Source organism: Thunnus albacares, chromosome 19 (assembly GCF_914725855.1).
Source record: "Thunnus albacares chromosome 19, fThuAlb1.1, whole genome shotgun sequence".
NCBI classification, from domain to species: Eukaryota; Metazoa; Chordata; class Actinopteri; order Scombriformes; family Scombridae; genus Thunnus; species Thunnus albacares.
Window position 1 is genome coordinate 23,163,817 of NC_058124.1, and position 15,456 is coordinate 23,179,272.

Sequence of the window (15,456 nt, forward strand, 5' to 3'; positions counted from 1 at the left end):
AATTTCTCACCATCGTTACATTTTCTTTAACTTGTTCTGCTCTCTTGTCTGTGACTGTCCAGGTGTTTGTGAATGAGGTGAACACCCACAGAGAGCAGGTCCTGGCTCTGGAGAAGGCCGGCTCTCAGCTTCGCTTTGCCAGCCTGAAGCAGGATGTGGTTCTCATTAAGAACCTGCTGCTCAGCGTCCAGGCCCGCTGGGACAAGCTGGTCCAGAGGTCACTGGACCGCGGCCGACACCTCGACGAGGCACGCAAACGGGCCAAACAGGTACGGAGCAGAGAGTTATACCTCAGAGTGAAAGCTTGTAAACTAACCGAAATTTAACACATTTAAGAGACCATTTCCTGCCATAATTATTATACATGAAATTGACATTGGCTTTTCTCTAGAGAGTGCTTTAAAATATTCATAACTCTTTCTTTAGTTCCATGAAGCATGGAGGAAGCTGACAGACTGGCTGGAAGAAGCCGAGAAAAGACTGGACTCAGAGCTGGAGATCTCCAACGAGCCAGACAAGATCAAAGTACAACTGGCCAAACACAAGGTACTGGAAGCAATTATTATATTGTACACAATTTGTTGATGGATTTCAGATTTCCTCTTTTGCTATGTTCCTTTCTACAAATCTCTTTTATTCTATCTCCCTTTTTCCTCATCCAGGAGTTTCAGAAAGCTTTGGGATCAAAGCAGCCAGTTTATGACACAACAGTGAGGTCTGGGAGAGCCATGAGGGACAAGGCCCAGCTGCCAGCAGACACCCAGAAACTGGACCACCTGGTGGGAGAAGTCCGTGACAAGTGGGACACCGTCTGTGGCAAGAGTGTGGAGAGGTAAAGAGAACGAAGGAAGGAGAAGGAAACTGAATAGTCTGACTATTAATCACATATGTGAATTGTCATAAAAAATAAAATATGATTTTATGATGATATTTATTTAAAATTTTCTCTTTTCCCTTCAGACAACACAAGCTGGAGGAGGCTCTGCTGTTCTCAGGCCAGTTTGCAGAGGCTCTCCAGGCGCTGGTGGACTGGTTATACCGGGTGGAGCCTCAACTAGCTGAAGACCAGCCCGTCCATGGAGATCTTGATCTTGTATCCAACCTCATGGACTCGCATAAGGTCTGTACACTATGTTGTAGTGATTAAAGATGTATGAGACGTTCATAACTAACCATGATAAGCCTCAATAACACCATCTAATGTCTAAAACCTCCAGGCTTTCCAGAAAGAGCTGGGCAAGAGAACCAGCAGCGTTCAGGCTCTGAAGCGTTCTGCTCGGGAACTGATGGAGACCGGCCGCGATGACACGGCGTGGGTCAAAGTTCAGGTTCAGGAGCTCAGCAACCGCTGGGATACGGTGTGCGCCCTGTCAGTCACCAAGCAGACCCGCCTCCAACAGGCCCTCAAACAGGTCAGAGAAGAAGCTCTGTCAAAGTTTCTGAGCAGAAGTATTGATTGTTTTTTATCCTGTAAAGTCACAAAGAAACATCCACATTAAATCTTCTTTCTAACTTCCTTCTTTTCGTCAGGCGGAGGAATTCCGTACAGCGGTCCAGATGCTTTTGGAGTGGCTGTCGGAGGCGGAGCAGACCCTTCGTTTCCGCGGCGTACTTCCCGAGGAGGCAGAGACTCTGCAGGCGCTGCTGCACACACATCGTGACTTCATGGGAACGGTGGAGGAGAAGAGAACTGATGTCAACAAGGCTGCTGGCCAGGGAGAGGCCATCCTGACTCTCTGCCACCCCGACTCCATCACCACCATTAAACACTGGATCACCATCATCAGGGCACGCTTCGAAGAGGTGAGGAAGGGAGTGTTACAATATCCAAGTTCAAAGTCTTTGCTTTAGGATTTGCGATGGTTAAATAAAGGTTAATATTTTCAGGCCACTAAACATGACTCTGCTTCGTAATCCTCAAAGGATGTAATTTAGATAATATGAGGAACATGACACAGCAGTTTATTTTAATTACTACCTTCACTCTGCAGGTGTTGACATGGGCGAAACAGCACGAGCAGCGGCTGGAGACGGCTCTGACCGAGGTGCTCAACAACGCCAACCTTTTGGAAGAGCTGTTGTCATGGCTACAGTGGGCTGAGACCACACTGGTCCAGAGAGACACCGAGCCCCTCCCTCAGGACATCCCACAACTCAAAACACTCATCACAGAACACCAGGTTGGTTTTCCGTCGTCCTCTCTGACTCATCAGTTTGTTTGCGGGCAACCAAACATAGAATTTGGTATTTTAATACTTCCCTAGATGGAAGAAAACCCCCTTAAACCTGACTGTGTCTGTATTTTCCATTAACACGTGCTGTCCAACTTTGCTTACTCACTCAAAGCGTTTGTTGTTCTTAAGATGTTTATGGAAGAGATGACGAGGAAGCAGCCGGACGTTGACAAAGTGACAAAGACTTACAAAAGAAAACCAGCTGAACCTCCCAGCAGCCTGGCTGAGAGGAGAGGAGCTCGTAAGTTACCTCACACTTTCCTTTTTTTTTACATTTATATTTTTATGGGGCATTTCTAAGCTTTTCTTATAGAGACAGTAGACAGGAGACGAGAGGGAGAGATATACGGGGGGGTGACATGCAATAAAAGGTCCACCGCCGGAATGAAACCGCAGACGTTGCAGTTATGTGGTTAACCAGTAGGCTACTGGGACGCACCCTCACGCTTACCTTCTAGTGCACAAATATCTCCTACTCTGTGACGACAGCATAAGTGCTATGTGGTAGAAATGTACAGATTTTAACCAGAGAGGACTCTCTGTATGCTCTGCAGGAAAACAACAACAGCAGCAGCAGCAACAACAGCAGCAGCAGCAGGCGGCCATGCAGCTTTCAGGGGGAAACCCGCGACTCAACCAGCTCTGTGCCAGGTGGCAACAAGTGTGGCTGCTGGCTCTCGACCGCCAACGCAAGCTCAACGATGGTCTGGACAGGCTGGAAGAGGTAACTTTCACACTGGTACATTTTAAATAGAATAGCATGCCAATCTATTAAAAAGTTAAATCCCAGTACAGACAGCAGAATAATCAGTCAAAGCTCTGAACTGCCAAATACCTTGATACAAACAATCAAACAAACACTCTCTCAGCCTCTGGAACATGCTGTTTTATGTGACTGCAACACTTCATCCATTTTCAGCTCAAAGAGTTTGCCAACTTTGACTTCGACGTGTGGAGGAAGAAGTACATGCGCTGGATGAACCATAAAAAGTCTCGTGTCATGGACTTCTTCAGACGCATCGACAAAGATCAAGATGGAAAGATCACGCGGCAGGAGTTCATCGACGGCATCCTGGCCTCAAGTACGTAATGTTTTGGCAGTTACAAAGACTTTTTCACATAAACTAGAATTAAGGTATAAAAGTAGACGATATACTGTCTGAATTCCTGTTGCGTTTCCGTGCAGAGTTCCCCACCAGTAAGCTGGAGATGACAGCGGTCGCAGACATCTTTGACAGAGATGGAGACGGTTACATCGACTACTACGAGTTTGTTGCCGCTCTGCATCCCAACAAAGACGCCTACAGACCCACGACCGACGCTGATAAGATAGAGGACGAGGTGAGGGATAGCGGGGGAAAGTTGAATTGCTCACACAAACAAGCAAAGATGAAATTATGAAGATGCATACGGTGCTATTATGTCGGGGCCTTGATATTGTATCAATGATTAGTAGTTGTGAATGCAATGACGCGTTCACTGACATCTTGTCTGTCGTTGATCAGGTGACTCGGCAGGTTGCTCAGTGTAAATGTGCCAAGAGGTTCCAGGTGGAGCAGATAGGAGAGAACAAATATCGGGTAAGTTCATCTCAGCCTTCGGGTCAGTTTAACACAGACATCATTTATAGACTGTTATGTATTCTTAATCTGTAAGAGTTGATGTTTATTTTAATGAACTGATTTGTGATTGTTAACAGATCTGGGTCAAAGAGGTTTTGCAAATGATTGCTGTGACTGACACTTAGGTCAATGTGTTGTTCTAAACTTCACTGTCACCTCCAACAATAGAATAAGATACAGTTGATGGCACCTTGTTGCTAAAACAATTGTGAATTAAATAAATCTTAGACACACATCTAAACTCCAACAAGCCGTTACTTCAGACAGAGAAAAGAAACGAGCAGTATGTGTGTGATTGCTAAGAATTATTTGCAAATGCTGTTTGACCCGCTTCTGAATAATTGACATTTTATTCTTAACTGGCTGTGTCTTCACTTGTCCATCAGGCACCAATTAACAACTTACAACATAACTTGACAGCATTTCTCTCTTGTGTGTCTCACATCACATCTCACATCATGTTCTCATGATGTATTCATAAACCACTGTACCATTTAGATGTTATATGTCACCATAACATTGATTTTAACGTGTTTATAACATCTCACAGCACTCCAGGATTGTCAGCTTCTTTGTCATCACCAACGTATTAATATGACCATGTAAATGTGACGGCATAAATACACACTGGACCTCTGGATGGGAACAGAATAGGACTCATAATCTGATTTACCAGCACTGATGTTAGGTGGCATTCAAACCAAACAGGTTTAACGTTTTATTCAAAAAAACTTTACCATTGAAACAGAAGTAATTTGATCTGTTCTTCACTGGTATGAACACAAGGAAGAGTAAATAATAGATTATTTATTATTATTCTGACTAACTAGTGAGTTTTGTTTACCAGCTCTGGTTTACTGGTAGTTTGGCAGCATAAACCTGAACAGAAATGCAACAGTCAACTTTTTCTTTTTTAGTTTGGGCCAAAGAATTAAGGTTCTTATATCAGTCTTTTAATACTTGATGGTAAAATTATAAGGTGACAAAATTTAAGAATGACAAAGATATAAAAACACAATGTGTCAGACGTCTGTTTGAGTATATAAAATACTAGATTGTGTAGATGTTAAAGAACAAAAATTACATGAAACTACTGTAAGTTTAACTATTACATGAGTCTAAATATTCTGACATTTTTTCATCTACAATCTAAGCTCATAAGAGTTCAGATCTTCAGTTTATATGAATATAAAACTCTCCCTCCAGCAGTCTGTGTGTATCTACGTTACATTTTACAGGAGCAATAAAGCTTAACAGTTTTTTTTTAGCAGTTTCTACTGGATCAACCGTCACTACCACTGCTGTTTGTGTCCACTCCATCATTATCCACTGGGTAATGATATCCAGTGTCTGGCTGCAGGACACTGGGGATACTAATATTACACCAGTTTGTTTTCGTCACGGTGTCTCTGTCTGTCTGCCTTGTGTTTGTCTTTTTTTTTTTTTTTTTTTGCTCATGTTTGTATCTGACCTCACTTTTCATCTCTCGCTGTCTCCATCACTATCTCACCAACACTAGCTGGCAGTTTTAAAGCATTTTTACATCACTGTCATAACAACCACACGCATTCATGTCCACTGGCGTCTTTTTGCTTACACGACTAATTTTGAGCTCAAATAACACAAAAACACAATGAAATATAAAGTTTTTTTTACAAGATCTTGTACACAAATAAAGTGTCTCCATTCATACATTAGAAAACCTCAGTTGTCAGTACATGTTGTTTCACTCTTGCTCTGTTTCTTTCTCCTTTTGTGTTTCTCTGCTCCGTGTCTGCCGGATTTATTGTAGTTCTTCCTCGGAAACCAGGTAAAGTGACTGCCGCTGCTGCGATCGGATGTGTGAAATCTGCTTCCTAGTTCACTGCCAACGGAGAGCCCCTCATTCCTGCTTTCACACACTTACCCAAAAAAAGTATTTTGTTGAAATATTCAACACTGAATGAGGATTTAAAAAAAAAACTGAAAAGAAGGCGGTGGTGCTCCGTTGTGGCTTTGCAACGTGTAAGCAGGTTTCACCATCCACTTGTGTTCCTGCTGTGATATGTTGGGTGTTGAGAGTGACAAATTGCACAATGTGAAGCAGGCGACATTGACATGGCTGAAGTGGTGATTAGTGGTTAGGTGATATATACTGTGCTTTGGACTGAAGCTGGGAAAGAAATCAAGCTGCTTGGAGAGAAATTCAGGAAAAAATTCCTTCTGCGCTGGTGTTGCTTTGGAGTTCTGCTTTGCTGGGCGGCTCAAACAACTGAGATTTCTGAAAACTTTTTAAATAAAAATGGAAGTGATTTTCTCTAAATCTTGATGCTGAAATGTAGTGGGCTGGGTGAACTGGGCTGAGAATCAGCGGACTGACTCTCTGTAGTTCTGTTAGTGCATGGTTTTCTGTCGTTGCATGGAGTAGAAGAGATCGTGTGTTTAGATTGGGTAGATGAGGCTGCTTGGTGTGATGGCTTAAAACGCAATCAATGTATCAACTTTCAATTTTACTCACTGATTTTCTCTTCTTCTGTCTGATTCCTTCATTCTCTTTTCTCTCTTCTGTTCACTTATCTCTTTTCTCCTCATTTCTCTTTGTCCTTTTCCTCCCTCTTCTCCTTTTTTTTTTTTCCCCAATATCTCCCCAGTTCGGAGACTCTCAGCAGCTGCGTTTGGTGAGAATTTTGCGCAGCACGGTGATGGTGAGAGTCGGAGGCGGTTGGATGGCTCTGGATGAGTTCCTGGTCAAAAATGATCCGTGCAGAGGTGAGTGATTGGATCTCTTTCTCTCTCTCTTTCAAACACAAGTACAGATTCACACACACACACACACACACAAAATCACACCTTCTGTCTCCTCGTCTCTTTCTTTCACATGAATTTATTAGAGCCCGACCGATACCTTTTTTCTTTTTCTCTTTTTTTTTTTTTTTTTTTTTTTTTTTTTAACAAATAAGGGATATTTGAGCCTCAAAAATCAGATAAAGATGTATTGGCCAATCTTAAATAAGGATCCCTTGAGTTTGTTTATGAGTTACTAAGAGGGACGTTTTACGAGTGAAAAATAGAATAAACACTAGAAATAATAACAGCAAATTGTAAACACTAAAGGTTGTGTGTGATGGAGACAGGCCTGTATTACAGAATAAACATTAAATGTCACCAATGTGTTAGTTTATCCTTCATGTAACTGTACTCTGATCACTGCAAATATTCCTTTGGCCTTCAAATTCATACACACAGATACCAATAAATCTACAATAAGCTCAAATTTGATGCTGTGCACCAGTAGCTGCTGGTTGATGCCACATGACCACAACATCCGGGGTTTGATTCCAGCAGCAGAACTTTGTCCGTATCATCAGTAAAGTTTTTCAGCTATTCATGTGTGTTAGGAGTCAACTGGCTCGCCCTGAGAAGGACTCTAATACTCTACAGGCCCAAAAATGAGCAGCTTTCATTGGAATGAATGAGGCGCCATCTTTAATCTCTTGATAATATCGGTCGGGCTCTAACGCTTATGCAAACACACCCTCTTTACAAGAGCAAACACACCTCCAGAGGTGCCTCCTGCACCGAGCATCAACGACTGACGACACACAGATCAACGGAGGACACTGAAGAATAAACACAGCAGCAAAACCAACCGAGTTTGTCCAGTTGTTTGTCAGCAGGTGAAGCAGGAAAATGCTGCACCGTCTCACCTCTCTCTCCAGCGTTACCTTCCAGTGACGTCCACAGTCGGTGTCTTTTGTTTGCGCTCTCCGGAGCGGTATTTCTCTCTCCCATCTCTCTTCCCCCCCGAACCTCTCTGTTCCCTCCGAGCTCGTCCTCTTGTCGATCCTGAAGGGTCTCATCATCTTCTTGTCTTTCGATTCTTCGACTTGTCACATGTTTTATTTCTGTATAATATTCACAGTCTCTTGGGTCTCTGTCCTGTCTTATAATTTTTCATTCTCTTTTTAAATAAAACAGTAGTATTGCATGGTGCATGGTCCTCAGTTCTCTCCCTCTCCCTTCTCCTCTTTCTCTCTCCCTCTCTTTTTCTCTTTCCCCAGTGCAACATCCAGGACTTAAGATTCTCCGCTCCGATTCGAGTAGCTCCATCTCATCTCGTATAGGTTGGGTTTCTCCTCTATCTCTTATGCTTTCTCTCTCTCCTAATAGCCTGTCATCTGTTTCTCCTGGACTCTCTTCTTCTTCTATTGATTTCTTCTCTTTCCTCCTCTGCCTCTCTGTTGCTATTTTTCTCTCCCGTTATCTTCATCTTTCCCCTCCACTTCTTCTCTTCTTCTCTGGTTTGGTGCGTTGGTTTGGCCTTGTTGCTGTGCCTTGCTGACTGTGATCACCTGACTAACGTTATGTCTCCCCACTGTTCTGCTCTTCCTCTCTCCTGACCTCCCTCCCCCCCCTTCTGGCTGTCGCCGCTCACGCAAGCTCTGAAATCCTGACCTGTTCACATGTTTCAGGGGTCACTAACACTCGTCCGGACCCCCCCCGCTCAGCTGTGTGTGTGCGTGTGTCTTTGAGTGTGTCAACAGTTGTGTTATTAAAGGACTAATTTTTAATATATTTGTTTAAGCAGTCTGAACAGACTGTGTGTGTTTTTTTTGGGTGTGTCTATGAAGATATATCTTGTGTGTGTTTCTCTTTATATGTGTGTGTGAGACTCCTTTCATTCCTCCATGAGCATGCAGTTATTTCACATTGTCTCTTGTGTCTCTTAGTGACAGTCACTCCTGGCTATTTCTGCTGCCGAGGTATCTACACTTCCTCTCTGTCTCTCACTCCATTCCTCCATCTCTTTTCACGCCCCCATTTTCATCCAGCTGTCTGTCTCCATCTCCATCTTAAACCACAGCTGTCCTCTTGTGTGTCTATATACGTGTGTGTACTGTTTATAACTGTGGTCAGGTCTGTGTGTATAGGCATTGATGTCAGTCTCGTCTGTGTGTCACACGTTTGCGTCATGCTTTCCTCACTCACAAAACAAAAGCAGGACTTGGCCAAACCCTGGTCTTAAGATTTTATTTCATTCTATTTTTTAAGGACTTTTTTAAAAAATTATGAATTCATGATGTCCAAATTTTACAAGGTGAGTTTATTTTAAAAAAAAAAACAACAAAAAAAAAACAGATGGAGATGCTCAGCAGAAACTAAAAAAAGGAGAAAATGTGCATGGCTTTGAAAAATGTCGTTATGTTTTCACGTCACAATGAACACGGCCAACAGATGTATCTTCTTTTTTTCGTTAGTTCTCTTGTTTGAGCGCAAATAGAAAGAATTAGTGTCTAAGACCTGGGCGTGGCCAGCCTGGGTTTCTAATAACGCTGGCTTCCAACGCGGCTCCTTTTTAAATGTGATGGCTGGTTGGTGGGAGACACAATTACAGGGTGCACCTGGCTGGCTGGCATTGAGGGGCGACGTAATTGCAGGGTGCACCCGTTTAATTGACTGGCCTTGCTGTTGGGTTGCTAGGGACGATGGCCGTGAGGCTAGGAGTTGCATTGCTGCTACAACTAGCTGTAGCCCTCCTCTCCTCCCTCTTTATCTTTTTTAAAAAAATATTTTTTACACTCCCATGTTTCATTCTTTTTTCATTCTATTTCTCTTCCATTTCTCTTTTCTCTTTCTTCTCTCATTTTTTTTTTGTATATTTTTGTTCTCTTCCGAGCCATTCTGTTATCCTCAGTTTCTTCTCTTCTCTCTTTGTGGCTGGCTTCTCCAGGCTTGTTGTTGTCTGCTGGGGCTGCTGCACTACTTTTTGTCAGAGAATGCTGCTGAGTGTCTTTTTGAAGAAGGGAGAAACCCTGAATCTCTGGGCTCTCTCCCGCTAAGCATAAACCAGGCATGACCCCCACTTATACTGTATATATACACACATTCTGTGTATACACAGCAGAGCTGAGATGCTCCTTCGCAGCAAGAAGTGAAAATGAATTCAAACGGGAGGGCTTGTTGAAAAAAAAACGAGAAGAGAGGCTGTGCTTTAGCTCCCACCACCCTCAGATGTTCTCAAGCAAATACGCAATGAAAGTGTGTGTGGCACTCAGTTAAGTGTCATTTTTCACAAAACTGGAGACACTTGTCGCTGCTTAAAGACATAATTTTGTCATCGCACATCTCTCAGCTGTGAAACTCTCTCCAGAGCAGAAAATGTTTTCTCTGGCCAGAAACAAGAAAAATATACAAAGGAGGTTGGTTGATGAATTTGTCTGCGGCGATGACAATGTGTCTCCAAAAAGTTGCTGACTTTCGTTGCGTATCAAATAAATTTATTTCCTCCTACCTTTTGCACTCAGTCCAAACGCACTCACTCACCTCTCCCCTTAAAAAACGACTCAACCAAAGTGCACTTATGACTTCCTGGACCCCCAAAACCCCAACCCCAACCCTCTCCCCCCTCCCTCCCCTCCAAACATCCCGCTCTGCTCACGCGCCTCAAATGAAACAAGCACGGACTCTGATGTCTGCAGCCAAGGAAGCACTGACTCTCTCCCTCACTGTGCTCGCTCCCTCTGCCGCCCCCTGCTGGAGGAAAACTGTGAGCCAACACAAACAAACAAACTCATTTTTTTTTTTCCTCCTCCTTTCTGTCCCTCTATCCAGCTCGTGGTCGCACCAACCTGGAGCTGAGAGAGAAGTTCATCCTTCCCGAAGGAGCGTCTCAGGGTCTGGCCGCCTTCCGCTCCCGGGGCCGACGATCCAAGCCGGGTTCCCGCAACGCCTCGCCCACCCGCTCCTCCTCCTCAGCCTCACACAGCGGCGCCTCTCTCCCCTCTGTCCCTTCCACCCCTGCCACGCCTACAGCCTCAGCATCATCCAGGGTAAGAGCTGACATCAGTCTGATTAAGACTAATAAAGTCCACTTATTACACTGTATTAATGACAGAGGAGAACTGGTAGTAGCACTGTAGGAAACCAACCTTATTTATATTTATATTATCTATATTTCAGCTTTAGTTTTAAACTGGTCATGAATTTAATAGCAGGTATGTTCACACTTAGACACTGAGACACAACTTGTTTTACTGTAACACTGACAGAAAACAAAACTGTGCTGATGACATAAATACTCCAAGAAGAATTAAAGATCTCTTGAACATTTTCCCATCAATTTATCAAAAAGCATCATTCTGACGCATTAATGGGAAACACAGAGACATAAAACTCAAACTTGAAGTATTGTTTGGTCTGTACTATATCATAATGTAGATAAGTTATAATTTATACATAATCCCAAGCAACATTTTGTAAGCTCAATAGAGATAAGATGACATTAACCTGATTAAACAGGACTTCAGTTTCAGAGCGTACATACATATGCAGCCGCTCTGTGAACAGTCACACACACTCGGTCACACTCATCCGCTGTATGTTAGAGTTAGTAAAGTAAAACAGAAGCAACGTCAAGAAACCGACCACTTTGAGTCAGACGTCATGATGTTTTTCATTTGTCAGCACTGTTTGTCATCTGATGATTGTGTAAAAGCATTACTGTCACTGTTAGGTATGTGTGTGTGTGTGCGTGTGTGTGTGACAGATATTGATGACTCAGTGTGTGTTTGTGTGTTTTATGGGTTTATGTTCTGCATCAGTCGGTTGCTCATCCTCCTGTTGCTGTAGTTGTTGTTGTTGTTGTTGTCAAAAATCACTTCATCCTTAACTGTGAGATTTTTATTTGTTGTTCTTGTTTTTTCTTCCATCTTTTTTTCCCCCTTCGTTCCTGTCATTCAACTCCTGCTAACCTGGCTTCAAAAATATCCTTTCTGCATTGTTGGGTTCTCTGTTTATAAAAATAAAAAAAATAAAAAAAACCATCCACTCTCACACATAAATACACTGCGCTGCACTTCCTCGCTATCCAATCGCTCCCTCCATAACTCCCTCCCTCCTTTATTTGCTTCTCTCCCTTGCTGCTTTGCTCTCCTCCTCCTCCTCCTCCTCCTCCTCCTCCTCCTTCCTCCGCCCTTCCTTCCTTCCTTCCTCGCTCCCTTCCCTTCCTCCCTTCAGTCCTCCCATACTCACTCGCGTGACTATGCCAAGCCCTGGCTGGCACACAGTAAAACTCCAACGCCAACCAAGTGCCACTGCTGCCCAGATCTCGGTCACAGCCACACCACTCCTGGGCACGAGGTAACACACTCACCCCTACCACCCACCTCCCCTGTCCCACCCAAACCCCACCCCCCACTGAACGCGCTAATGCACTAACGCACACTCCCGGGTGCTGACATACCACCATGTAGAAAGTTATGTTTCTTCCTGCTTTCATGTTAAACCTTGAAACTTCAGTTTTCATGTTTGAATGTTAGCTGAAAAATGACATCATCTCCTGAGGGAAAGTTTTCTACTTGAACTGTTTAATTTGAGAATAAACAGGATATGGTCAAGCAAAGAAACATGGTTGTTATTTGACAAAGACAACATATTATAAACAGCATATGACTGAAATTATTGATACTTATAAGAAAGCTTTGAATGGATACGAAAGTTAAATGTGAGAAAATCTGAAAAGCTGTTAGAGCTGGAGTGTGGAACTAACGTCCATTACCGAACGAGTTCACACAACGCTGATCACCGGCAGGTAAATCTCTCTATATTTCGCAGGATACCGTAGTTTTTAAATCTGGTGTCTGTGGTGACTTTGCTATGCTGGCACACTAGTAGTGATGTGTTTTACATCAACTAACAGTGACTGGTTTGCGACTGTAGACCAGAGCAGGGACCAGCTCATGTAAAAAGCGTCAGGGGACTGAAGCGATGACGTCGACAGTGTTTGTGTAATTACTCTCACTGCCAGAAGGGGGAGACAAAAGGTTTAAAGTACAGATCGCATTAAGTTTGACCTGCGAAAGATTTGACTTTTCAGATTTCAGTTTTTCAGATTTCGTAGCCCAGTCTCACCATTTGTTCAGTGTAGTAAAATAGTAGTAAACTAATATGTTTGGGTTTAGATCAGAGCAATATGATAATATTATATTATTAATATATTATTTATATCACCCTGGGCTTTAGTAAATTGTTACAAGCATTTTTTACTATTTTATTGAACAAACAATTAATTGAGAAAAACATCGGCGAATTAATTGATATTGAAACTAAACATTAGTTGCAGCCCTTTTTCAGTGCTTTACATCCTGTAGTTTGTTATAAATTAAACTATTCTAACATTTTTTAGTTTGTAGATGTGTCTTTTACGATGTCTTTGTTTGTATAATATTCATTTGTTGTTGAATATTTGTTTGTAGCTCTGTTTTTTGTCCATTGTCCATCTGTTGTGATGTGCTGTATGTTGTTGAGGAATAATAAGATCCTGTAGTGTTACTAGCAGTGTGGATCTAACATGATGCTCCTCAGTAACATTAGCTCAGCTCCGGTGCGGGTTTCCTCAGCTGACGTTTCCTGTGTGCTCCTGCAGGGGGCGGCGTCAGGGTCCAAACTGAAGAGGCCGACCTTCCACTCGAGCAGAGGCTCGCTGACCGGAGAGAACGGAGGAACGACGCACAGCGGCAAACGAACCGGTGAGACGGCGGTTACGCTTGTATTGTAGACACATTTTATGTTCTTCAACGAAATCAGTCTTGTAGGAATTAAATGAAAAATCGTATAAACAACTCTTTAAAAACTAGAACATATTGTGACTCACTACTCTCCTCCTCCGTCCCTCCCGTCTTCCCGCCAGATCCGAAGCGAGGTGCGTCTACAGCCAGCGGTCCGACCAGCAGAGCTGGCAGCCGGGCGGGAAGCAGAGCCAGCAGTCGCCGCGGCAGCGATGCTTCAGACGCATCAGAGCTCCAGGACGCTCGCTCCGTCTGCTCTGACACTTCGGACACCCCGAGGCGACCCGGCAGCGGGGCCAAACCCTCCAAGATCCCCACCATCTCCAAGAAGGCCCCCAGCCCAAAGACCCCGGGGTCTGCGAAGAAATAAAAAACCAGCCAGTCAGAGAGAATGAGACCACAGAGAGACTGGAGCAGAACCGTTACTCCTCCGTTTCACAGAGGATGTTCTGCTATCGTCGGTCGTCTCGGATGTACCAGCTCTCCGATCTCAACATCCATCCATAGGGCTTGTGTAGAATTTGTGCACTATGATTGATATTTAACAGGGGAAAGGAGGAGATGGATAAGATAAGTGAATCTCCTTCTCACTCTTTCCTCTTTTTGTCATGAACGGACTGAAAACAAGAGGAGAATGATTCTGAGTCTGTGGGGTCGAAAACCGACTTTTCCCCTTTAAGAAGTGACCTCAGTTTGCCTTCCAGTCTCCTGCTTCTTCTTTCAAACGTTCCCCCTTCAGCGTGGAACCAAACACCAACCGACTTGACGTGATGCTGCCTTATTTTGTGTTACACACTTCTGTCCCGATCACAGACGGAGCAACAGAGAAAGACTTTAAACTGTTTTTTTTACCACATTGACACACAAACACACACATTTTAACAAAGAGGCGGGGTAAGGAGTGGGATCCACCACCACCACCACCACGACTACAAAAACAAAAAAAGCTCAAATGGCATTCAGGAAAAAAAAAAAAAAAAAAAAAAAAAGAATTGTGGGTTATTATTTTGGCTTGTGGGCCAGATGCCTCAACGATGAGTTAAAAAAGAAAATATGCAACGACTGCCATGTCGCTTCCCCATGGGCTGGTTGGCGAGAAAAAGAGTCACCTCAGCAGATCTCTGGAGGCAAAGACACCACATGTGGAGAGCTCAGGAGGCGGGAAACGCTGCCCCACTCACACATACACACACACACACACAGACACACAAACACACAAACACCGGCTGAACTCAGACTCAGAGGATCGGTGGTGGTGACGGTGGCGGTCGTGGTGCTGCTGCAGCTGAGGGCAAACACTCACACAATCAAACACCGCAAAGCAGACTCCTCCCGACCGCTGGAACGTTAAGATCAGCCCTGTGTGTGCATTTCAGCAAAGGGCGGTGTGGTTTTGTCACATGCCGGCGTAACAATCCCGACACACACAAAAAAAAAAATCACAAACTGGCAATAGAAAGGACTATTTTTATGGTGACACACTTAACTAACAGCACATTACTGACAATATACAACATGTGTAACCTAACCCGATGTTAATGACCGTGTTCACAGAGTTCGACAACCAGCATGCACTAATTGTCTCTTCCTCTGCAGTTCCACCTTAACGTCTACGGCGGCAGTTGCCCTTAGCAACCCAGCGCCACACACACACACACACACACCCTCACACGCACACAAGGTGGTGTGTTATCGTGTGTCTTTTTTGTCACATGTTACAAGGAAATTATAGAGGTCATTGACTTGAGTCACTGTATGCAAAATTTTAATTTGCGAATGTCATTTTTGTTTTTTTTTTTTCCTTCTCGTTGTTTTCTGGTTTAATTTATAATCCAGTTGTACTTTTGTTAACTAGCTTGAGAGAAAAATCTATTTATTTTTCAGTTTCATGTCATATCACCATTCGCAGAGAGTGATTTAGTATTATGGTTAAAGAATTTGTGATTTTTTTTTGTACCAAGGAAATGTCTGCTCCACTCTTTTGACATTATTTGTGTGTAAAGTGTGTTTCTACTTCATTGTAACATTACATTATTCACTAGGTCGCTGATTCTC

At 43.4% G+C, this 15,456-nt stretch overlaps 1 protein-coding gene across 14 annotated transcripts in view; it reads left to right on the forward strand.

The window, feature by feature from the left end:
- macf1a (microtubule actin crosslinking factor 1a) overlaps window positions 1–14,872 on the forward strand; it is a 243,463-nt gene extending 228,591 nt beyond the window's left edge. For 4 of the 14 annotated variants that reach the window (XM_044335220.1, XM_044335224.1, XM_044335222.1 and 1 more), the window contains 20 exons: window positions 63–269; window positions 427–546; window positions 663–832; window positions 961–1,120; window positions 1,218–1,412; window positions 1,531–1,803; window positions 1,992–2,180; window positions 2,364–2,475; window positions 2,789–2,958; window positions 3,154–3,316; window positions 3,421–3,575; window positions 3,740–3,814; window positions 5,649–5,666; window positions 6,487–6,604; window positions 7,897–7,959; window positions 8,566–8,598; window positions 10,448–10,665; window positions 11,852–11,974; window positions 13,260–13,362; window positions 13,524–14,872. In XM_044335220.1, the coding sequence (XP_044191155.1) occupies window positions 63–269; window positions 427–546; window positions 663–832; window positions 961–1,120; window positions 1,218–1,412; window positions 1,531–1,803; window positions 1,992–2,180; window positions 2,364–2,475; window positions 2,789–2,958; window positions 3,154–3,316; window positions 3,421–3,575; window positions 3,740–3,814; window positions 5,649–5,666; window positions 6,487–6,604; window positions 7,897–7,959; window positions 8,566–8,598; window positions 10,448–10,665; window positions 11,852–11,974; window positions 13,260–13,362; window positions 13,524–13,771 (2,913 nt within the window). In that variant the 3' untranslated portion in view covers window positions 13,772–14,872. The remainder of the gene's footprint in view (window positions 1–62; window positions 270–426; window positions 547–662; window positions 833–960; window positions 1,121–1,217; window positions 1,413–1,530; window positions 1,804–1,991; window positions 2,181–2,363; window positions 2,476–2,788; window positions 2,959–3,153; window positions 3,317–3,420; window positions 3,576–3,739; window positions 3,815–5,648; window positions 5,667–6,486; window positions 6,605–7,896; window positions 7,960–8,565; window positions 8,599–10,447; window positions 10,666–11,851; window positions 11,975–13,259; window positions 13,363–13,523) is intronic. The other 10 variants (XM_044335223.1, XM_044335229.1, XM_044335234.1 and 7 more) reach the window with 5 other exon arrangements.
- Window positions 14,873–15,456: the final 584 nt, after the last annotated feature.